This window comes from Erinaceus europaeus, chromosome 11 (assembly GCF_950295315.1).
Source record: "Erinaceus europaeus chromosome 11, mEriEur2.1, whole genome shotgun sequence".
NCBI classification, from domain to species: Eukaryota; Metazoa; Chordata; class Mammalia; order Eulipotyphla; family Erinaceidae; genus Erinaceus; species Erinaceus europaeus.
This window is the reverse complement of record NC_080172.1, coordinates 71199547-71223479: the sequence shown is the minus strand read 5'-3', so window position 1 is coordinate 71223479 and position 23933 is coordinate 71199547. Positions and strand designations below refer to the sequence as shown.

The following is a 23933-nucleotide window of genomic DNA, read 5'->3' as shown; positions in this document are numbered from 1 at the left end:
TAGAATTTTGGTTGCATTCCATCTGCTCATGTGTGTAAAAACACTTAACTGTAAAACATTATATTAATGTTTAGCTAAGTTTTAGTTGCTGCTACTGTTGTTGGGTCTTCATTGCTTTCGGCCACTTTTTTTTTCAGATAGAAAGAGAGGGAGAGAGAGAAGTGAGAGATAGATATATGATAGATAGATAGATAGATAGATGATAGATAGATAGATAGATAGATAGATAGATAGATAGATAGATAGATAGATAGATAGACAGATAGGTCCAGCACTGAAACTTCCTCTAGGAAGTAGGCTCAAACCTTGGCCCCATGCATGGCAAAGCAAGTGCACTGTCCAGGTGAGCAATTTTGCTGGCCCCAATATAAACTATTTTTGACAAAATTGCTTCATATTTGGAACAAAATTCGGTGCCTTGTCTCTTAATAGGAGTTCAGCTAGCTATTCAAGGAACCAGGTGCATACTTAGGTGATGGATTTGATAGGAGAGTCTGTGTACTCTTTGAGCACAGAACACAGGCACAGAATCCACAGCCAGCACTAGCTGCAAATCTCAGCAAAAATAACACCCTGATCATCATGAACTGAAGGAAGAAGGGAAGGAAGGGAGAGAGGGAAGGAGGGAGGGAGAGAGAGGAAGGAAGGGAGGGAGGGAGGGAAGGAGGGAGGGAAAGAGAGACATGAGGTTGGGTGACACTACATTGGGTTGAATGCACATGTCACTATGCACAAGACTAAAGTTCAAGTTTCTGACCCCCACCTGCAAGAAGGGGGAAGCTTCACAAGCAGTAAAAATAGTGCTGCAGGTGTCTTGTTCTCCTGTTCCATATCCCCTCTCAATTTATTTCTGTCTTATCAAATATAATGAAATGAAAATAAATTAAACTTTTTTAAAAAAGGAAAAGTAAACAGGGTGAGCAGAAGATGGATTTATGACAGATCACAGCAATTTGCCAAGTTTCAAACAACAGTGGCTGTAGGGAAAAGATTCTATTTGCTTAAGGGGAGAGGTTCTTCCCCTGGCTTTTTAAAACACAACTTAAATTAAAGCCATCTCTCACACAGTTTTATCAACTGTTTAAGTCTACATAAACAGTTGATAAGGCTTTTATGGATTAATGATTATTTGTAATATTGTTGATCTATGATTTAAAAAATGTCATATGACTGCTAAGGCAAAGAGATATAAGACTTCCAGAAACTGACTGGGATTTGTGAGGACGCTGAAAAAGGCAGAATTGTCAGAACCTTGGCTCCCAGGGAGGTGGGTAATCCTTACTGTAATTGATGGCAGTGGGCTTTTTTTTTTTTCTAACCAAAGCACTGATCATCTCTGGCTTATGGTGGTGCTAACCTGAGAAGTTGGAGCCTCAGCCATGAAAAGCTTTTGCAAAATGGTTGCTCTACTTCTCTGACCCAAGGGCAGTGGGCATCATTTTTTCTGTACATCTATTTTACTCTTCCAGCTATTAATTGGATTCTAAATGATACATTGTAGTGAAATAATGTTAATCATGGCTTGTGTAGCTCTTTGTTTCATTTGAACTGGATGGAAAAAGTAGTTTTGGCATAAAATGGTATGTAAGGAAGATCTGAGGGAATGGTGCACCCAGTTGAGTGCCCACATTACCATGTGCAAGGACCTGGGTTCAAGCCCTGGTCCCCATCTGCAGGGTGGGAAGCTTTACAAATGGGGAAGCAGTGCCACAGGTATCTATCTATCTATCTATCTATCTCCCCCTCCCTCTCTGTTTCTTTCCATTTCATCTAAGCAAATAATTCAAAAAATGTAGTGTTAAAAAATGGTATAGCATTACATTATGGTTCTACAGTCTCTCAGCTGTGAAACCTGGGGGGTAGTACTTGATCTCTGCAACTTTCAGTGCCTTTGCTTGTAAGCTAATTGTACCTGCAAATGCAGCCTAGTTCTGAAGTTTAAATCTGACAGCCAGGGGCCATTCAGTGAGTGTTAGGGCTTTAAGATTTACTTGTGCAGTGTTCAAAAACATCCCTAGATTCTCTTCCCCTAAAGAATAGACTAGACAGATAAGTCCCTACTGTTTGTATTTTAAGGTTTCAGTATGCATTAGAAGGGAAGCTTTTCAGAGGAGTGTAGGATTGGTTCCATGGTTATAAGCAATAATAATAAGTGGAGGCATCATCAAAGTACTACACGCTGACCCTTGTGATTTTTCTCTTTAGTAACATCATCTCAAAATGTTAGGGTACACCTAACATGAATTGAATATTCAGATTTTCCAGGAAATTTTCTGCTTCAAATATTATAGCCTGTCATTTCCCTTAAGCACTCAATTATTTCAGCATTAGGAGATGTATCCTGGTAGCTCCAGTGGCCCAATCAGTTTAGCACATGGTACTTACAAGAGATGTATCCTGGTTTTGGGGATCACAAAGTAAGTTTATTTTATCACTCAATAAATGTAATCATCTTAATAGTTATTTGGACAGGTTTGACAAGATAGTTCACCTGGATAGTACACCTGTGCTTCCTTGTGCATGGCCCAGGTTAGTGCCTGGCCCTCTCATCACACTGGAAGAAACTTTAGTACTGTGGCAGTTTTCCTTCTCTCCCTCTGTCTTCCTATCAAAAAAATTGGCTCAGAGAATTCAAGCTCCATTAATGAAAATATTAACTATAACTATTTGGGGAAATTGTTTTGAACCCAACTCCATATGCACTAGAGTAAAGGCCATACGTGCAAAGCTGGAAACTGACGATTCACTAAGGATATCTAAAAAACTCATCTTATATAAAGAGATCTTCAACTTCGTTATTAGATTTGTTGATACTAGAATTGTATGTTTTTTTTTTTGTTGTTGTTGTTGTTTTACTATACTAAGATTAGCTAGGGGGAAGGACACTGGAAAAATGAAATATTTATTGTAGTGTAGGACTTGCGTGCCAGCCTTTCCAAGCACTGCTGTGAAAATATGGCATAGTTCTTTCAAAAGACATTTTAGTTGAGGTGTCAGGATGACTAGATGCATGTTCTGTGATGCTGAAAAACTGCAGATGTGAATCTTTTCTAAAGAGAGAATCAAAGCTGCATACATATTATATGAATGGAGGAAGTCTGGCCAAGTATCTGTTTCTGTGACACAAAACCAGGTTGTACAACTAACCATATGGTCTTATTTACATGAAATTTTATGCACAGATACTCATGAAAAGACATCTAACTTTCTTATTTGTTTGTTTTAATGAAACAGAGATGGAATGAAAGATACAGGGTTCAGTCCTTTGCATCACCAAAAGCCAGAGCTAAACAGTACTCTGGTTAAAAAAAAAAAAAAAAAGGAAAGAAAAAAGAAGAGACAAAGGAAAAATAAATAAAAGAAAGATACAAGGATAGAGACCAGAGCACTGTTCAGCTCTGGTTTTTGGTGGTGCTAAGAACTGAACTTAGGACCTTAAAGCCTCAGTCATAAAAGTTGTTTGCATAACCATTATTCTGTCTCCCCAGCATGATGTTTCCTTGTCTATCTTTGCTTAACCTATACTCTAAATTGCTTATCTCTGAGAGATGGAATTTGCTATTTCTCTCCTAATATTCACAAGTTATTTGGCAATAGGGATGATAACAAAGTTATTTTCTTTATTTAAAAAAAGTGACAACATAGGGGGTCAGGCGGTAGTGCAGAGGGTTAACTGCATGTGGCGCAAAGTGCAAGGACCAGCGGAAAGATCCCAGTTTGAGCCCCCGGTTCCCCACCTGAAGAAAGTCGCTTCACAGGCAGTGAAGCAGGTCTGCAGGTGTCTATCTTTCTCTCCCCCTCTCTGTCTTCCACTCCTCTCTCCATTTCTCTCTGTCCTATCCAACATCGAACGACATCAACAACAACAATAATAACTACAACAACAAAGGCAACAAAATGGGGGGGGGTGGTTTCCAGGAGCAGTGGATTCATGGTGCAGGCACTGAGCCCCAGTAATAACCCTGGAGGCAAAAAAAAAAATGTGACAACATTAAGTTTAAAAGAAAGAGGGATAACATCAGTAGTCTTCATATGGCTGTGTGACAACAAGTGAGTGGCTTCATACCCATGGACCTTGGGTTTGCTCAACTGTAAAAAGTGGGCTTTGGACCATATATTTGATTTTAATTCTAGCATTAAAAAAATATGCAGGGAGTCGGGCTGTAGTGCAGCGGGCTAAGCACAGGTGGCGCAAAGCACGAGGACCGGCATAAGGATCCTGGTTTGAACCCCGGCTACCCACCTGCAGGGGAGTCGCTTCACAGGTGGTGAAGCAGGTCTGCAGGTGTCTATCTTTCTCTCCTCCTCTCTGTCTTCCCCTCCTTCTCTCCATTTCTCTCTCTGTCCTATCCAATAACGACAACAACAATAATAACTACAACAATAAAACAACAAGGGCAACAAAAGGGAATAAATAAATTAAATAAATATTTTTAAAAATGAAAAAAATAATAATCAAAAACTGGAAAAAAACACGTGTCAAAAAACAGATAAATGGTTCAGGAAGTTGTAGTGTATATACACTATGGAGTATTCATCAGCTATAAGAATTGATGAAATAGGGAGTCAGCCAGTAACGCAGCAGGTTAAGTGCAGGTGTCACAAAGCGCAAGGGCCAGCATAGGATGCTGGTTCGAGCCCCAGGCTCCCCACCTGCAGGGGAGTCACTTCACAAGCAGTGAAGCATATCTGCAGGTGTCTATCTTTCTCTCCTCCTTTCTGTGTCCCCTTCTCTCTCTATTTCTCTCTGTCCTATCCAACAACAATAATAACTACAACAATAACACAACAAGGGCAACAAAAGGGAATAAATAAATATTTTTAAGATTAAAAAAAAGAATTGATGAAATTATCTATTTTCCCACAACATAGAACTGGAGGGACTTGTGGTGACTGAAATAAGCCAGACAGAAAAGGGTGAGTATTGGATAATTTCACTCATTGATGGTATCTAAGAATAGAGCAATGGAAAATACAGAATGAAACCTCAATAGACTGTGGTCTATTGGAGAGATCCAGAGTGAATTGAGGGGGGTTGCTTTGGGGATCTAGTGCCCTATGGTGATGATGGAGGATAGTTTGATGATACTGACATCTAGGGGAAATATGGAAGCATACCTTTGTGACAACAAGAACCCTGTAAATCAGCATCTTCTCAGTAAACTGATATTCTAAGTTTTACGTAGGGTGGGGCAGGGAATATCTACTAGTCTTATCTGGAAGAAACTGTGTCTTGGGTACTTTCTTCTGGCTGTCCTGGGAATAGCAGAGGTGAGGGCTTTCCACAATACATCAATCACTTCATTCAAACTTTCATTTCAGTTCTGAATAGTTACGTAACATCCAGGCCTTGTGCATGAAGATAAAAATCCCCTAGGCATGGAGAAGAAGTTACAGAAGTCAGACTTCCCACCTTCTGCACCCCATGGAGATCTTTGGTCCATACTCCCAGGATAAAGAATAGAGAAACCTCCAATGGAAGGGATGAGATACAGAACTGTGGTGCTGGGAATTGTATCCCTCTTATTCCACAGTCTTGTTGATTATTATTAATTCAGTAATAAAATACAATTTTAAAAGTCCCTTAGGATATTTTCTACACTTAGACATTCTTTTTACTATGTAGTCTCTAGCCAGGAAAAAATATTTCCTTCACTTCTTCTTCTTCTTCTAGCGTTTGCCCTTCTTCCGTAGCCAGTCAACAGCGTCAGGTTGAGCCTGATGTAAAGTTTCAAGACCTCCTTTGAATCTGGAGAGGTGGCAGTCGTTGACTATGTGGGTCATAGTCTATCTGTAGCCGCAGGGGCAGTTCGGGTCGTCTCTGGCTCCCCAGCGATGGAACATAGCGGCGCACCGGCCATGGCCTGTTCGATAGCAATTGAGGAGGGCCCAATCATAACGTGCTAGGTCAAAGCCGGGTTGACGCTTGCAGGGGTCTGTGATGAGGTGTTTGTTCTTTACCTCAGCTGACTGCCAACTCTGTTTCCAAGAGACTGGAACAGAGAAGTTCAGTGTAGGCGTAGGGGACCAGATTGGGTGACGAGTCGTCAAATGTTGAACAGGGTGGGTGAAGATATCCGCGTATATTGGCAGGTCCGGTCGAGCGTAGACGTGGGAAATGAACTTAGATGATGCCACATCCCGACGAATATCTGGCGGGGCGATGTTGCTAAGAACTGGCAGTCATGGAACCGGGGTGGAACGGATGGTTCCAGAAATTATCCTCATGGAGGAATATAATTTGGAATCGACCAAGTGGACATGGGGGCTACGGAACCATACTGGGGCACAGTATTCTGCAGTGGAATAGCATAATGCCAGAGATGATGATCGTAGTGTGGAAGCGCTCACGCCCCATGAGGAGCTGGCCAGTCTTGCAATGATGTTATTCCTCGCGCCCACCTTTGCTGCAGTTTTTATGAGATGTTTGTGAAATGACAGAGTGCGATCGAGAGTAACGCCAAGATAGACTGGCTGGGCTTCATGCCGGATTCTCGTATCGCCAAGCTGCACATTAAGCTCATGCGAAGCCGAGGCATGGTGTAGATGGAAAACAGATGATACCGTTTTTGCAGTGCTAGGGATTAGTCACCATTTTTTACAGTAATCAGATATCAGAGACATGTCTTTCGTGAGTGTTTCCTCGAGGATGTCGAACTTGGATGCCTGAGTTGCACAGCAGATGTCATCGGCGTAGATGAACTTCCTTCACTTGGATGCATCATCAAAATTCCTGGGTCCCTCTAAGCAATGCTAATATGTTCAGATTACAGATATAGGTGAATCTGGGGGCATCCAAAAAAACATAAACAAGGTCTTCCAGACCCATGAGCAGACGGTTCTGAAACAACTGAATCTTCAGGAAGAGGGAGATGGCTTCCAGAAGCAAGTGGTTGTTTCTGCTACTGAGCTGTGTAGCCAGCACTGAAGTCCTGGGGTGTAAGTATCCATCACTTTTCTAAGCCTGAGCCTACACAACAGCCAGTGTTCACATGGTATACTGGTACAGCCATCCACTCACACAAATAATGCTTAGGCATTGCAGGAAACATATGTTTCAGACAGGGATAAAAGACAATGTGGTTAAAACAAATGTGACAGGGCTTGAGAACCACAATGATTTCAACCTGCTATCATTGTAGTCCACAGTTAAATCATCAATTATAGATAGAAATTGCTTTGCAACTTTATTGAAGGGGAAGAATGTCTGTATTAAAACTGACACCTAATAGTTTATTAGAATTCCAATGTACACGGAACTTACAGAGCTCAATTAACAACTAGGGTAAAAGTCTAATCTTCTTAGTTGGGGAGATGGCTCCTACAATATGTACACAAAATGGGAAGTGTTGTCCTAGAATCTCCTAGTAGAGAAAGCAAGAGAGGAAAACTGAGCCAGAAACTAGCTAAATGGGACTAGCTAAATGGGAGGAAATGAAGTGTTGGCTCAGCTGGCAATGCACCAAGTGATCCATCAGTCACTTGAACTCCTTCAGCTCCTATTCTGACTGGTGGGTCACAGTGATTTTTTTTGGGAGGGGAAGAGAAGTTCTCTGGAGCCAGGGGTATTCAGAGCCAGTGTCTGATAACCCCCAGTGTATCTGATTATTACCTTTTCTCCAGTTCACAGCTGCCCTGGTAAAAGGCCATAGTCCCCTTTGGAGGAGGCTGGGAGAAAGATTATCAGTGCAAAGATTTTTGACAGAATCTAGCCTCTCCTGCATTTAAGGAGCCTGAGGATTTACTAATTTTGCCATTGTGCTTGTAACGATTTGTTTGTGTAGACATCATCATGAGACCCAGTTGTGCCACTGGATGGTTTTACTACAAGTCCAACTGCTATGGATATTTCCGGAAGCTGAGGAGCTGGCCTGATGCTGAGGTAAGAAATCTGGGTTTGGACTGACTTCTCTAAAGCCAAAATCAAGGAAAAGATGTATGTTCAACTCCCTGGGGTGAGAGAGCCTGAGAGAGAAGGTGTATGAATCGACTATAGGCTACCAAGACTGAAGGATGGACAAAAAACAGCTTTTCCCCAGGAATCTCCCTGTTAGAAATCTCACAGGCAATGAGAAGGAGGAGATGTGTAGCTAACAGACTGTATCACTGAAGTGCTGGACAAGTGACACTAGTAAGAGGTGCATTAGATGATCCTGGAGCAAAGGCCTCAGAGCTACCTGACAGCAAGTGAAGCCCTTCAGAGAGACAAATGAAAGTTTGGTTTGCTTCACACAGCCCAACCTATGTGTTGGCTTTATTTCACCATGGCTTTGCTCAAGAGATACTCACAGAGTAGGCATCAGAAATCACCTCAGAAAGGTATGAAAGACACAGTTACCATGTCTCCAGATTGTGACTGGTTAGGCAGGAAACTACATGGGAATATTGTGGACCCAGAACAACCTCAGATTCTATAAAGACCTCAGCAATGACAGAGCACATAACACATAATATCTTTTCTTTTAATCTTTATTTATTTGATAGAAACAGCCAGAAATCAGGAGGGGAGAGATAGAGGAGAGAGACAGAGAGAGACCTACAGCATTGTTTCACTACTTGCAAAGCTTTCCCCCTGCAGGTGGGGACCAGGGACTCAAACCTGGGTCCTTGCACATTGTAACAAGTGCACTTAAGTAGGTGTGCCATCACCTGGCCCCAAAACATAATATTCTGAGAGGATGCAAAAGTCTTCTCTTTGAAAGTTCATAGTTAGTACAAGAGCTTGGCCTTGAAACAAAAAATTCCAGAGCTGTGTGAGCACAAGTAACTTCCCCAAAGTTATGCCAAGATTAATTATAGTAGAAAACCTAAGGAAGTCTGCCCTAATGCGGTGATTTTTCTGAACCAGTGTGAACTTTAAAAAGGAAAGCTAGTCAGGGGTCAGAAGGTAGCTCAACCCTAGTACATTGCATGCCTTGCCATACACACAGCCTAGGTTGGAACCCCAACACCACATGGGGATTCCATGGAAGGAAGGTCTAGGGCTATGGTATTTTCCCTCCTCTCTATCTCTTTGACATAAAAATAATTTTTAAAAAGTGAATCCAGGAGTAGTTAAGTCACTCTTGTGTGATAACTGGTGACTTGTTCACATGTACAAACACACATGATCAAAGAAGGTATTTATTTAACAAACTGAATACTGGGGAAGACTAGACGGCAGCTTACCTGGTAAAGCACACTTATTTCCACATGTGAGGACCTGGGTTCAAGTCCCCTGTCTCCACCTGTAGGGGGAAGCTTTACTAGTGATAGAAAGTGTCTTTCCTTCTCTCTTTCGCTCTCTCTTCTTCTCTTCTCTTCTCTCCTCTCCTCTCCTTTCCTCTCCTCTTTTCTCTCTCTCTCTCTCTCTCTCTCTCTCTCCATATATATATATATATATATATATATATATATATATATATATATATATATATATGTCTGACAAGAGTGGTGGAGTCACGCAGGCACCAAGCCTCAGCCACAACTTTGGTGGCAAAAAAAAAAGACAAAAATTTCATAGAGAGCAATGAGCTTGGAAGCAGAGACCAGACTCAAACCTAGATCACATGTTTAGTAAAGCAGGTGCACTACTCAGGTGGACTATTTTGCTGACCCTTTTTAAAAGTTTATTATTTATTATTATCTCTTATTTATTTATTTTTATTTCTTTACTACAAGGGTTATCAATGGGGGACTCCACGTCTGCACAATTACACCACTACTAGCAGGCTCTTTCTCTTTCTCTTTCTCTCTCTCTCTTCTAAGATAGAGGATAACCAAAGAAAGCATGGGGGGATAAAGGCAGAGAAGAGAAATACACAGCACCTCTCCACCACTTGCAAAGCTTCTCCTGTGCAGGTATTCCCATGTGATATCCAGGGGCTTCAACCCAGTTCCCTGGGTGTAGTAAATGTGAGCTCTACCAGGTGAGCTATTTCCAGGTCCCTGGTACTCACTTTCTTGAGTTAGAGAAAGAAGAAAGAAAGAGAGGGAGAGAGAGAGAACTATATTTATTTCATGGGGGAGAGTGAAAGGGGAGTAAAAGGGAGAGAGAGAGATCAGAATATCACTCTGACATGTGTGGTATTAGGACTCAAACCCAGAGCCTCATGCTTGGAAGTCCAGAGTATTAACACTGTGTCACCTCCTGAGCTGCTGAAACTCACATTTTTACACCTCTGAAATTGGGTGGACGCTACTAACAGTGTAGTATATGTTAAGTGACAGTCTCTCTCTCTCTCTATCTCTCTCTCTCTCTCTCTCTCCCCTCTCCTTTCCTTTCCTTTCCTTCTTTCTTGGGCATAAATAGTAGCACATTCTTCAACCAGCAATTCCATTAGTTTGCTGATGTGCATTCATTATTACAAGACATAATCATATCAACAGCATCCTCACAATAGTCCCTTTAAGAGGCAGTAGCTTTTGTATCAGATTTTGCAGAAAAGAAAACTGAGCCTCTGAAAGATGAAGTGGTTTATCAGGTCACAAACCAGAATTCTCAGACACTAAAAAGTCCACAACTTGCCTCCAATTGTTTCTTCATCTGAGATGTAACATTTAAAGGAGTCTTCTACTTCCATGGTGTCAATGAATTTCCCCTGAAGCTCAGATCACAGCTTTCTTGGCACACTAGGGCCCTGACATAAGGGACAGTGCTTTTAAACCTCACCCAGGGGAGCCAGGAAATAGCGCAGAGGGTTAAGCGCACCTGACGCAAAGCGCAAGGACCAGTGTAAGTAAGGATCCCGGTTCGAGCCCCCAGCTCCCCACCTGCAGGGGAGCCGTTTCACAGGTGGTGAAGCAGGTCTGTAGGTGTCTGTCTTTCTCTCCCCATCTCTGTCTTCCCCTCCTCTCTCTATTTCTCTCTGTCCTACCCAACAACGACGACATCAATAACTACAACAACAATAAAAAAACAAAAGGGCAACAAAAGGGAAAATAAATAAATGAAATTAAAAAAAAAAAAAACTTCACCCAGTACTAACATAGCCTCTTGCCCACAGCTCGAGTGTCAGTCCTACGGCAGTGGATCTCACCTGGCCTCCGTTCATAATTTAAAGGAAGCCAAAACCCTAGCTATGTTCATCAGTGGCTACCAGAAAAACAGGCCTGTGTGGATCGGCCTCCATGACCCGCAAAAGGTAACCTCAGACTTGACCTCCAAATGCCCCCTGTGGGCAAGCCAGGGAGGAAGCCTCACTCAGGAAGTTAACCCTAAACATACTGATAAGGGGTGCAGGTAGTGTTTCCAGCTGAATGAGCCTCAGGCCTCAAGGTCAGGGGCTCTAGTGGAGGGTGTGACTTCAGTGGCATTATTTTATGATCTTCTAAGGTTCTGCAGAGTTATTGGCAATAAACACATAGTTCTGCAGAGTTATTGGCAGTAAAAAGTTATATAAGTATGTTTGGGCATGTTCATAAACACCCTTGAACAACAGCAGGTTTGGGACACCCACACTCCTTTTTCTCCTCAAGAACATCACTAAGCCTGCATCTGGGCTGGTGGGATGGCTTGCTTGGACAGTGCACTGCTTTGCCATGTGAGTGGCCTAGATTCAAGCCTAGCCCCCAGTAATTGAAAGATTATTCAGTGCTATAGTCTCTTTCTCTCTCTCCTTCTCTCCCCCCCCCCTTTCTGTCTCCATCTAAAAAAAATTTTTTCATGTCTGAAATTCCTGGAAACCTTACTGTCATCAACAGTCGATTCATACATGTTTTGTAGATTTTAATATTTAGCAACAATACACTGTACTTATATAATAAAGTGAGATAGAGAAAACAATGCATGAAGAAAAGCATTAAAGAACTAGCTGGTGGAGCACCTTGTTGAATACACAATGCTCAACCACCCAGGTTGCACAATGCTCAAGGACCCAGGTTCAAGCTCCTGGTCCCCACCTGCAGGGGGAAAGCTGCACAAGTAGTGAGGCAGTGCTGCAAATCTCTCTCTGTCTCTCTGCCTGACTGTTTCCCCCTTCTCTCTTAATTTCTCTTTGTCTCTATCTATTAATTAATTAATTTTTAAAAGAAAGGTATTAAACCCCTAAGGGAAAAAAAGATACACTTAACAGTTGTCCCCTGTTCATGGATGTCTCCTCTGTTTACAAGGTGATTTCTCTGTCAGACCTTACATCAGTTTGTCTTACATAACGCAAACACTGTAGGTGTTAAACATAATTCTAGCAATAGACTTCATTAAATAGAAGGCCAGATGGTTGAGCACACACATTACCATGCAATAAGGACCAAAGTTTGAACCTCCGCTTTCTACCTCCAGAAAGAAAGCTTCAAGGATCAGCAGAGCAAGTCTGCGAGTGTCTACTTCTCTACTACCTCTCCCCCTCTTAATTTTTCTTCATCCTATTTAATAAAAAGGGAAAAGTGGCTTCCTGGCACGGTGGATGTTTTGTGCAGGCACTGAACCCAGATAACCTTGATGGTAATGAAAATAAGAAAAAAATAAATATAGATGAAAAAGGAATCCATAACTATGTATTAGCATAAAGATCAAACCAGGCAAGCCAGGCATTGGTAATAAATAAATGGCAATATAAGTGGGAATGGATAGCATAATGGTTATGCAAGGAGACTCTCATGCTTGAAACTCCAAAACCCCTCAAAATTCAATCCTTCACATCACGATAAGCAAGAAAGCTGAGCAATGATCTTATTAAAAAGAGGGGGGGCAGTACAATTGCTTTACTGTGGCCTGGTGTCATTAATGTGATTGTTTCACCACAGCCTATCCATTAAATGAATGAATGGTTAGACAATTATTTTAGTAGACATTTAATTGCATGGATCAAACTGTATAATTAACAGCAGAAACCAGCTATATAGACACACACACACACACACACACACTCACACACTGACCTGGGACTTTGGAGCCTCAGGCATGAGAGTCTGCTTGCATAACCATTATGCTATCTCCCCTGACCTTAGTAACATTTTCTTGTTCATAGTTAATTAGAGCAACTTTTATATTTTTTCCTTCTTCACACATTTCTTTCTGAACATTGACAAAGGAAAGCTATATTTTTCAGAGGCCTGAGGGGACTCCCCTGGGCAGTGGAAGGTTTAGGTAACCAATCTCTACATGTTGTCTTCCCTCTCCTATCATTCACAGAAGCAACAGTGGGAGTGGATTGATGGCTCTGAGTACTCATACAAAGCCTGGTTGGGCAGGTCTGTGGACAGGGACAAGGACTGTGCTGAAATGAACTACAAAAGCAGTAAGTTATAATACCCCCTTCTCACTTATTCCCTAAATCACAGCTCCATCACCTTCTCTCTCTCCATATATATATATATTCACTTTTTTGTACGTTTATTTTTAAATTCTATGACATGCCATCACTTTGAGGGTGACCCTGTCCTCTAGCTTGTGTTCCTGAGTTTTATGCCCAGAATATGGTGGACTGAACCTCAGCTACAGGCTGCAAACAAGACCTGAGTCTCCTCACTTCATCTAAAACAGGGCTTTCCATCTTAGTACTAATATTTCAGACTGGATAATCATTTGTGTGAGAGTTGACCTATACATTGGAAGTTTAGCATACCATGGTCTATTGCCAATAGATGATGGTAACACAAACACACAAACACACACACACGCACACACACATTGTGACCACCAAAAATGTCTCCAGGCATGGCTAAACAACTTCTGGAGGAGAACCTCAAATAGTAAGTGATATGAGGGCTGGTGAAATAGTTTACTTGGGTGGTGTGCTGTTTTACCATATGTGAACCCAGGTTTCAGCCCAGCCCCCCACTACATTAAAGTAAGCTTTGGTGATGTGGTCTTTTTCAGTTTCTCTCTCTGCCTTTCTGTATCTCTGTCTCTATCAAAAAAATTTTTTAAATAATATGTATGAAAGATTTTAGTTGTAAAACAAGAAAATTGAATTTCAAAATGAAAAGGACACTTTAGGTTGAAAAGAGCATTCCAGTAGGTTTATTTTTTTTTTGTATTTTAAAATAATTTTAATACAGTTGAAATTGGCATTCCTACTTCATTTCAGCTTAAAAGGCTTTCATAGTGACCCCAGGACTCCCAAGTAGGAAATGTCAGCCTGGATAGGTCCTGGGAGGAAGGGAAAATGGGGACTGTTGTCTGAGAAATAAAGCTCGCCCCTCCCCCCCAAAAAAAGAGCAAGAAACCTTTCAAATAGCAAAGAATGAGTGGTAGACAAGAGGAGAAAATCCCTCTTGGGAATCTAAGAAGGTGTTTAGAGATAAAGCCTTATTGCAGATGTTTGCAGAAACTCTAATTGAACACAATTGCTATTGCCAAAGGCTCCCCAACTCACATGTAGTAACATAGCCAAGGCTAATATCCAGAAGCTATCAAAATATGAATCTTACCTAAATCTGCTGGCACTCCCGTGGAGTGGATCCAGCCAGGGGGTAAGTCTCCAACCCTACCTCACCGGCTCCTAGGGACCACGTGATTCAGAAAGGAGGCATCAGGGAGTACTCTGGTAGAACACTCATTTATTTGGAGATGGGTACAGGTTTATATAGAGAGTTAAACAAAGAACATTTTTCACATATGTCAGAAATTACAGGTTTATTAAACGTCAGCTTGCCCCTATGGTAGGGGGCTGGTATGACAAGAATTGATGCAATACATAAAGGTCAAAACGATTGGTCTCCATGATGCAGGCAGGTTAATTATCCAAAGGCATTTGAGAGAAGCATAGGGGTTTAACCAGTAAGGTGAGGTAGAGAAAAGGAAAAACAAAACTTGATGTAAATCACAGATATCAAAGGGCACAAGGAAATAGAAGTTGGGGTTTCACTGCCAGGTTGTATGATAGAGTGTGTTCTCCTATATGATCAAAAGGTGAAGTAGATGTGTGAACTTTGAGTGAACCCTAAAGCAGGCAACCATTTAGCCTGCTGCTAGTGGGGAAAACTAGGTGTGAGAGGCTTGTAGGCTTTCTGTGAGCTTGAGAGACTAACAAGGAGGAACTGAGTCTGAGAGACTTTTCCCTCTTGGCTCATCTCTATAAGGAGAGATGCTAACAAGTGGGTTGTCTTTCCAGACCTCCATCCAAGGATGGGAGAGCGTCCCTAAGCTCTCCCAAGCTTTCACATAGTCCCACATAAATCAATGGAAAAAAATTTTGAAGTTAGCACTGTCCAAAAAATAGTATGAACTACAAGGAAATAATGAGAAGCTTATTACAAGAATTAACCAAGTAAAAGTAGATATTGTGGTGGCAGCATTCAAAAAAGCACCAAGGAACATGAGAGTTCAAAGTCAGCAAGACAGTTCACATAAGAAGGTGGCTATTTTGCCATGTGAATGACCCAGATTCAAGCCTAGCTCCCACTATACTGGAAAAACTTAGGTGCTATTATGTGTTTTCCTTTCTTCTTCTATCTGTCTTTGTATCTCTCTATCTGAAAACGGAGGCCTGGAGTGGTAGAATGACAATTAATTAATTAATTAAAATTCCAAATATTGTTTCATATGTACAGTGTTAGAATCTCTAGGGCTCAAGACTCAACCAACATTGGGAAAGCAGTAGGCCAGATGCTTTACAAAGTTCTTCCCACAGTCCTGACATTTTAACTGGACAGAGTTTTCAAAGAAAATCTTTCCCCTGCCAGTCCACATTCATATCAGCTAAGTTCCAAACCATGAAACTGCTTCTGTTGTATTGCTGGAAACCAGAAATCTAGTGTTGTGTTGAGAATACCAAGTCTTTGAGATGGCTTTCCTTTTCATCTGTGTGAGCTTGAGCACATTTCTTCTCTGTGCCTCAGATGCCTCACTGTAAGAGGAGGAAAGTAACAGTACCATATCATTTTTAAAATATGTGAAATGTAGATCTTCAGGCAGGCTAGGTCCATGGCTTTCCTGACCTGGAGGTTTTCTTTTTCTTTCTTTCTTTTTTTCTTTTTTCTTTTTTTTTTTTTTCCTTTTGTGCCTCCAGGGTTATCTCTGGGGCTCAGTGCCTGCACTATAAATTCATTGCTCCTGGCGGCCATTTTTTTCTTGCATTTTGTTCTTGTTGTCATTGTTACTGTATTATAGTTGTCATTACTGTTGTTGTTGTTGGATAGGACAGAGAGAAATCTAGAAAGGAGGGGAAGACCAAGAGGGGGAGAGAAAGACATACCTGCAGACCTGCTTCACTGCCGGTGAAGTGACACCCTCCCCCCGCATGTGGGAAGCCAGGGCTCAAACCGGGATCCATGAGCTGGTCCTTACACTTCACGTCATGTGCGCTTAACCTGATGCACTACTAGACCCCTTGGGACCATAGTTTCTTTGGTGTTGTCCTCTCTATACTTACTCCTCTGTGTTAGAGGAGGGAAGAATGGAACCAGAAAAGAAATCTCTGTAGGATAGTACTCAGTGGTCAGCTTGCTGCATTCTTACCCTTTGTTTGTAGCCTAGCAAATATGTCACTTGCCTGACACTTATACTCTGATACCCTAGCTCTGGGATCTGTGGGTGCAGGCATGGGTAAGACTCATCTCTATACTACCTGAGAACTACAACAGGAGGGTCATACCTTTCCTCCTTTGCCTGACTGCGCCAGCATGCCATCTTACACCCTTTATCCTCCAGAACGCTCATCTCATCCACCAAAAACATATGGGCATTTTTTTGGTGGAATTCAGATCCCCCTTCTAGGCCTTCCAAATCCTTACTCATGTTAATGGAAGATTTATCAAGCACAGGAGGTGAGAGATTGACAGCATATTAAGAGAAAAATTATTTAAAAAAAAAATAAATAAGGGAGTTTGGTGTATTGCCCCAAAGTAAAGGACTCAGGAGGGGTTACTGAGGGGGGGGGGCTACTTTCAGGTCCTGGTGCATGATTGTGGAGGAAGACCTAGGCTAAGTGTGAAAACTGGGATTTTTCTTTTTAAAGAATAAGGGAGGGGTCAAGGGTACCACATCCAGTTGAGCACACTTGGGACAATGCACAGAGACCTAGGTTCAAGCCCCCCAGTCCCCACTTGAAAGGGGGAAGCTTCACAAGCAGTGAAGCAGTGCTGTAGGTATCTTTCTTTCTCTCTCCCTCTGCTTCCTCTCCTCTCTCAATTTCTTTCTTTCCTATCAAATAAAGGAAAGAGGTGGAAGAGGGGGAATAGTTCCAAGGAGCGGTGAATTAGTCATGTAGGCATTGAGTCTCATAATAACCTGGGTGGCAATAAAGAGAAGAAAAGAGGAGAGGGGGGAGGGGAAGAAGAGGTAGGGAAAGGAAGGGAGGGGGGGAGAAAATTTTAAAAAGAAGAAGAAGAAGTTGTTAAAAGATAGTACACCTCCCTTCTTCTAAGAAAGAGAAGGTGATCAGCATTAAAAAGGCAAAATGTCTGGAGGTCAGAGTTATCTAGGTTTATAAAGTCTTTTTTAGTTCTCATTCTTCATGGTTTGTGACTGGGCAATTTGTATTTGTAGAGGCTGTCTCAGTCCTTATAGTTCACAAAAGCAAATGTGGGTGGGCATTCCATCAGGCCATAGGTCATAGATAGGCAGTCTTTTCTATCTCTCTCTCTCTCTCTCTCTCTCTCTCTCGTAATTTTTTTTCTTTTTATTTTATTTTTACCAGAGCACTGATCAGCTTTGGTTTATAGTGGGGCAGGGGATTGAACCTGGGACTTTGAAGCCTCAGGCATGAAAGTCTTTTTGCATAACTATTATACTGTCTCCCCACCTACAGACAGGCTGCCTTATGTCAGATGTCCACTATCTTTGTTTCTGTCATATGGCCTCTGCATTTGGGTTTCTGTCTCCATGGCTGCATGTGCTAATGGTATTGGGACCTACAGATCAGAGCTCTGGCAAACATCTAACTAGTGAGCAATCCATCACTCTGCAGCAAACACCCTAGGATGACAAGTGATTCCCTGGAACTAGGTTTCTGGAAAGAAAATAACTGGGCCTTCTCCTTTGAAATCCTCAATGCTCTAGAAGATCACCTGCTTCTTATTCTCAGTACTTCTTCATAAATGAACAAATTGCTAGATCATTCCTGGCTCAACAGCCTCAAGTTTTTTCAACAGGAGCTACTTAGAGAATTTTAAGAGGTATCAAACCCACAGTCTCCACCTGCAGGGGAGGAATTTAACAAGCAATGAGGCCACGCTACAGGTGTCTCTTTCTCCCTCTCTGTCTCCCCTTCACTCTCAATTTCTCACTTTCTTATCAAATTAAAAATAATAAACAAACAGAACACCAAAACACTCTTGTCACAATTCTAAGGAATGACTCTACCTCAGTTCCTCACAGAGGGCCACTTTGATCATGAAATAGCCCTTCATTTCAACTGATTTATATCAAACCCATCTTCTTTCAGTAGCAGTTCTGGTATGAAGCTTCTGCAATCACCCTTCTTTCTTCTAGCAACATTAGTGCCTATTTTGTCATGGCTTTCCAGAAGTAGAGAAGCTATTGGACATATAGACAGTGATTTATTTTAAGGAATGGGTTCATACTATTATTGAGGCTGGTGAGTCAAAATCTGGTGAGCATGTCAGCAGGTTAAACATTTCTGCTAAAAAGTTAGCCTTGCAGTTTTGAGTCTGCAGATTCTCTGGAGGAGGAGTTACTTCTTCACAAATTCAGCCTTATCCCCTAAGGCCTTCATTGATTGGATGGCAACCTATTGTTGTTGTGGCAGTCTGGTGTTGGGCTGCACCGCGGAGAAGAGAGTGGATGTCCAGAGCAAAGGGGTACACAAATCTTTATTATAGGATGAGGGGGGTTTTGGTTCAGACCACGTGGGGCCAGCCGGCAATGGCCGTCCCCACTACCTGACCACGGGGGGAGAGCAGGGGGCGAGATCTCAGAGAGGGAGAGCTGAGAGCCCAGGGGGGGGGTGAGGGGGCTTTTTATTGGGCGACAACCAGGGATGACGTGTAGGGCCAGGATTGGTTGAAGGGGGCACTGCTAGGATTTCACGGGGTGTAGTAAAACCTGGGGGTGGAGACTGCATCATAATAACTCCTCAGCAACATCTCCTCCTATCCCTTTATATCTAAATGGACACAGTAAAGAAAAACGGAATGGAGCAGGCTTAAATGTTTTAGAGGAATGCCGTGCTCAGGTGGGAAGATGTAGGACTTTCTGTGGAGGAGGGAAGGCTTAAATGGCTGTGAACCTTGTGAGATTTATGTGTCCTCCTGTGCTCAACCCCTCTTTAGAGAGAGAGAGACTTACCTGGAGAGACTCATCTCATAGGTTTAAGCGCAGCCTGCTCAACCATCTCTTCACAATATCTCTACATCTTTTTTATCTTTCTATCTAGTAATTGCATAAGATGTACAAAGTCTGTAAAAGACTATCATGGAGCAGAAACCTTTTGGGCATAAGCCTAAATGATATAACAAAACAGGAAGGGACAAGTAGGGGAGTAGTAAAAGCCAGTGTGGTGTGAAGGGAAGGATTGGTGTGTAAAGGAACATTCCCTGCTTGCAGTGGGGGAAGGGCAAGGGTACATAAAGAGGGGGAGGCGGGAGGGCATGACCCACCAAACAGAGGGGCTATTTGGCATTGTATAGTCCTCAAGGCAACAGTCTGTAAAGTCTATGAATTACTCAGGATCAGTCTATGAAAAACCAGCAGCGTGAAGGGAAATAAGCTGCTTCAAAATTGTGTAAAATGTATATAGGGTATGTCAGAAAGTCCGATACAAGTCTCAGTCCGAAGTAGATGGCTAGGGGAAGAATTGGCAGGGGATGCGACGCTGCATGAGGGAGGTCAGCCGCTGGAATTGAGGGAGGTCAGCCGCTGGAATGTTGCTTTTCTGTAGATAGCCAGCTGGAACCGCCAACACGTGACAGGCAGGTCAGAAGCAGGAACGGCAACCAGGCATGAAGAAAGTTCTGTCCTTGGAGTCTGTGTATCAGGTTCTTCAGATAGCGTTGAGTGACAGCTAGGGTTTCAGGGGGTGTGCCACGGTAGTCGTGCCATCTAGTGGGTGACGTCAGGGTGTGCAGGGGTTCAGATGGTTTTTCCGGGATTCCTGTGAAAAAAACACAATCTGCTTCTCGTGGTTAATTTGAACTTGTAACAAGTTATAGGTTTGTTATAGTTGATACCTTGATGATTATAATTGGTTTAAAATCTCTTTATGATTTTATTTAAAGGTCATCTAATGTGACCTCCTGTAGCAGCCTCTACTGCAGGATCTTGAGACCAATTTTAGCTAAAATATGTATTTTAAACAGACTCAAATTGCTTAGAGAGTTAATGCATATTCGTGACAATGATTTTAACGTTTACAGTGCCAGATTGATGCCAGATCTGTTGTGGATTAATTTCCACAAGATAGTTTACAGGGCACCTTTGGGGGCCCTTCAAAGGTGTCCTGTATATAAAATTTATATAGTTTAGTTTTGGGAATGAATAGTCACGTTGAACATTTAGACTTTTACCTAAATAGTAAGCTACCTTAACAATTTAATTTTTACCTTGTCTGGTAAAAGTGTAGCTGTAGGGTTACACTTTTGACCGTTAAGTTAGTGTTACCAAACTTGAGACATACCCATAAACATTTAGTTATAACAAACTGGAGGAAAAAGAACTTTTGTTATAAAAACACATTATTTAAAAACAAATTTATATCTGTCATTAGTCACACAGTTTAAGACTAAACATTTACATATATAACAAAACTATATATAAAAATCAAAAGAGGGAGAAAGAAAAAAAATTTTGGAATGTTTCTGGACATCTCCAGAAACTTTGGCTGCGTCCAGCATTTTTATATAAAGCCAATTACCTTTTAGAGTACTCCAAGCAGATGGATCATGCAAAAAAAAATTTTTTTTTCTCATTCAACACACTCACTCACAAAAACAACTGGCCAGTTATAACATAAGACATACAGGGAAAGGGTAGGAGAGAGGTCTCTGTGAGCCAGATTTTGTAGGTTCTGCCATGTCGTATTACGGGTCCTGGGATGTATCCTGCATCTGGTCCTCTTGCAGTATTTCTTGTTCTTCAGGAATAACAGCGCCATCCTGCGGGTATTGTCGGACATGGCAAGCAGGAACCCAGACAGGTTTAGAGAAATTTTGAGGGAAAATGCATGCGAAACCCCTTCCCATGGTCAATAATGGGTCAGGCCCTTTCCAAATTTTATCGATTGGGTCTCTCCATTTGACCTTAATAGATGGGAGGGTAGATGGTGTTTGCCAGTGAAGAATAATAGGGGGTAAGGCCGAGTTATTGTAAATATTAAAGAGATTTAACGTAGTTAAAGCTTTTGCTAGCTGGATATTGGGGGGATATGTTCCTCCTTTATCTTTATTTAGTTGAGCCTTCAGAGTTTGATGGGCCCTCTCGACAATGCCTTGTCCCTATGGATTGTAGGGAATGCCCGTGGTATGAGTAATATTCCAGAGGGAACAAAAATCTTTAAATTGTTTGCTTGTAAACATAGCTGCATGGTCTGTTTTCAAAAATAATGGGACCCCCATAACGGCAAAACAAGAGAGCATATGGCTTACAAGCTTTTTAGCACTTTCTCCTGTCTGAGCTGTAGCCCACCCTTCTTTCTTCTAGCAACATTAGTGCCTATTTTGTCATGGCTTTCCAGAAGTAGAGAAGCTATTGGACATATAGACAGTGATTTATTTTAAGGAATGGGTTCATACTATTATTGAGGCTGATGAGTCAAAATCTGGTGAGCATGTCAGCAGGTTAAACATTTCTGCTAAAAAGTTAGCCTTGCAGTTTTGAGTCTGCAGATTCTCTGGAGGAGGAGTTACTTCTTCACAAATTCAGCCTTATCCCCTAAGGCCTTCATTGATTGGATGGCAACCTATATTTTGGAGAGCAACCTGTCTTACCAGAAGTCTGCCAATTTAAATTAATCACATCCACAAATACCTTCAGGACAAAATTTTAGATTGCTGCTTAAGCATACAACTGGACACTATATCGTAAATACAGGACACATAAAAATAACCATGATAGTACCTGGTCAATGGATCTAAGCAAAATGTCACAGAGCACTGGGAAATCCCACCTAGAACCTGAATGATTTGAATTTCTGTTCATTTTCTTACAGATTTTCTAACTTGGAACAGCAGACCATGCAACAAGCGCCAACATTTCCTGTGCAAGTACCGACCATAGAGCAAGAATTGAGATTTGCCCACCCTTGCACACTGCCCTTTCCCTCTTCTCTCAGTGCTGGCTCAGTCTGACCATTGTCTCAGACAGTAAACATAGCAACTAAATCAATAAAAGAGGTCCTCGTTGCACTGACTTTTTAAGGCTTAGAGCAAAGACCCCAGCATTGACATGTAACTGGTGTTTGACTCTGGCTACTACCCCCCCCTCCTAATTCCTTCCATCCAACCCTAAGTCTTCCTCCCCATCCCCAATTGTCTCAATCAGGAGAGTGAATATTACACACACACACACACACACACACACATATGCACACTGGTGGAAGAGCTCAGAACATTACCCATTATGGACAAAGATTTAAAGACTGGAGGAAAAACCTGGGAAGGAGTCTTTAGATCCTACAGCTTCTGAAGCACTCTACTCTTTCTCTACTGCCTACACCCTCTTCCTCTTGTAACTGTTCAGTCTTCTTTTTGCTGTGAGGAATATTTACCAATAGATTCTTTACAAGGCTGATGTGGACCACAAATGCCAGGGTCATGGGAGGTTGCTTTCCAAACTACTAGAAATAGAATTGAAGAAGTAAAATAAGACTCCAGAAGCAGGGACCAGGTGGTGGCACACCTGGTAAGAGCACACATTATAGTGCTCAAGGACCCAGGTTCAAGCCCTTGGGCCCCACCTGCAGGGGGAAAACTTTATGAGTGATGAAGTAGGGCTGCAGGTGTCTCTCTGTCTCTTTCCCTCTCTGTCTCCTCAGATAGAGGATAGAGGGGGAGAAAGACAAGAGACACCTGCAGCACTGCTTTACCACTTGCAAAATTTTCCCGGTATAGGTGTGGGCCAGGGGCTTGAACCCGGGTCCTTGCACATTGCAACATGTGTGCTTAACCAGGTTCACCACCACCAGGCCCCCTCCATTTATTTCTAAAAGAAAAAAAAAATCCAGGGCTATGTGGTAGTGCACCTGGTTGAGCATACATGTTACAATGTGCAAGGATCCGGGTTCAAGTGCCTGGCCCCCGCCTGCAGAGGGGGAAGCTGCAAGAGCAGTGAAGCAGTGCTGCAGCTGTCTCTTGCTTTCCTATTGATTTCTCTCTTTTTTGTCTCTATCTAATAAATATCGATAATTTAATTATTTTTAAAGTCCTATAGAACAGTCTCAAGATGATAAACAATCTCTCTGTAACAAGTGACAGAGTCAAGATCTAAATGCAGGAGTGACCAAAATCCATGCTTTCACTTTGCTGCAAACTAAACACACTCACTCCAGATCCCTCTGGCTCAGTGTTAGTGACAGAGTTCACAGTCTGCTCTCCAGAGGCCAAGTACTGAGCAGGAAGACCACTGCCATGGAGCCACAGCATCATTTGCTCAGAGTGGCAAGTATCTATCTACTCGGGACTATAGTGTTGACGGAGTAAAACTGCAAGTGAGGCTTCAGACAGGGGCAACAGTAAAATGGGCAGGGTAACTTCAGGAAGCACAGCCACATGCACATTTGAGCATGTTTGTAGAGTTCAAAAAGTGAAGGTCAGAGGCCAGATGAGGTTGGATACAGGACACTATAGACAGGACACTACTCAGGACAGCACCACTGGTGGTTCCCCTGGGTGGTGGTGGGAGCTGCTGTTCAAATACATCAATGTGAAACACTGTTGGGCTTTCATTTGGATCAGCCCTGAAGTCTTCCTGGCAAAGTCAGATAAGACTAGTTTGTACTAGCTACTTCCTGCTTTGAGGTTTCATTAAAAAAAAAAAAAAATTAACATGGGGGGGAGTGATAAAGGAAAAAAGAGAGGGTGAACATAAGCCTTGTAGAACAAAAACTTCAGATGGT

At 42.1% G+C, this 23933-nt stretch overlaps 1 protein-coding gene across 2 annotated transcripts; it reads left to right on the top strand.

The window, feature by feature from the left end:
- Positions 1-1080: 1080 nt before the first annotated feature.
- On the top strand, positions 1081-22256 carry REG4 (regenerating family member 4). 2 transcript variants are annotated; one of them, XM_060200994.1, is made up of 7 exons: positions 1081-1267; positions 4873-4917; positions 6767-6939; positions 7785-7882; positions 10986-11123; positions 13112-13217; positions 22029-22256. In XM_060200994.1, exons 3-7 carry the CDS (start codon positions 6873-6875, stop codon positions 22094-22096), a joined length of 477 nt encoding a protein of 158 aa, XP_060056977.1. In that variant the 5' UTR covers positions 1081-1267; positions 4873-4917; positions 6767-6872; the 3' UTR covers positions 22097-22256. The 2 variants fall into 2 exon arrangements, with proteins under 2 accessions (XP_060056977.1, XP_007524719.1); XM_007524657.2 differs by lacking the exon at positions 4873-4917.
- Positions 22257-23933: the final 1677 nt, after the last annotated feature.

Bases quoted from the DNA above. Each gene is read 5' to 3' on its own strand.
- REG4 (XM_007524657.2), top strand. From the start codon at position 6,873: ATGGCTTCCAGAAGCAAGTGGTTGTTTCTGCTACTGAGCTGTGTAGCC. The intron at 6,940-7,784 runs GTAAGTATCCAT...TTGTTTGTGTAG, and splicing joins CAGCACTGAAGTCCTGGGGT to ACATCATCATGAGACCCAGT. The intron at 13,218-22,028 runs GTAAGTTATAAT...ATTTTCTTACAG, and splicing joins TGAAATGAACTACAAAAGCA to ATTTTCTAACTTGGAACAGC.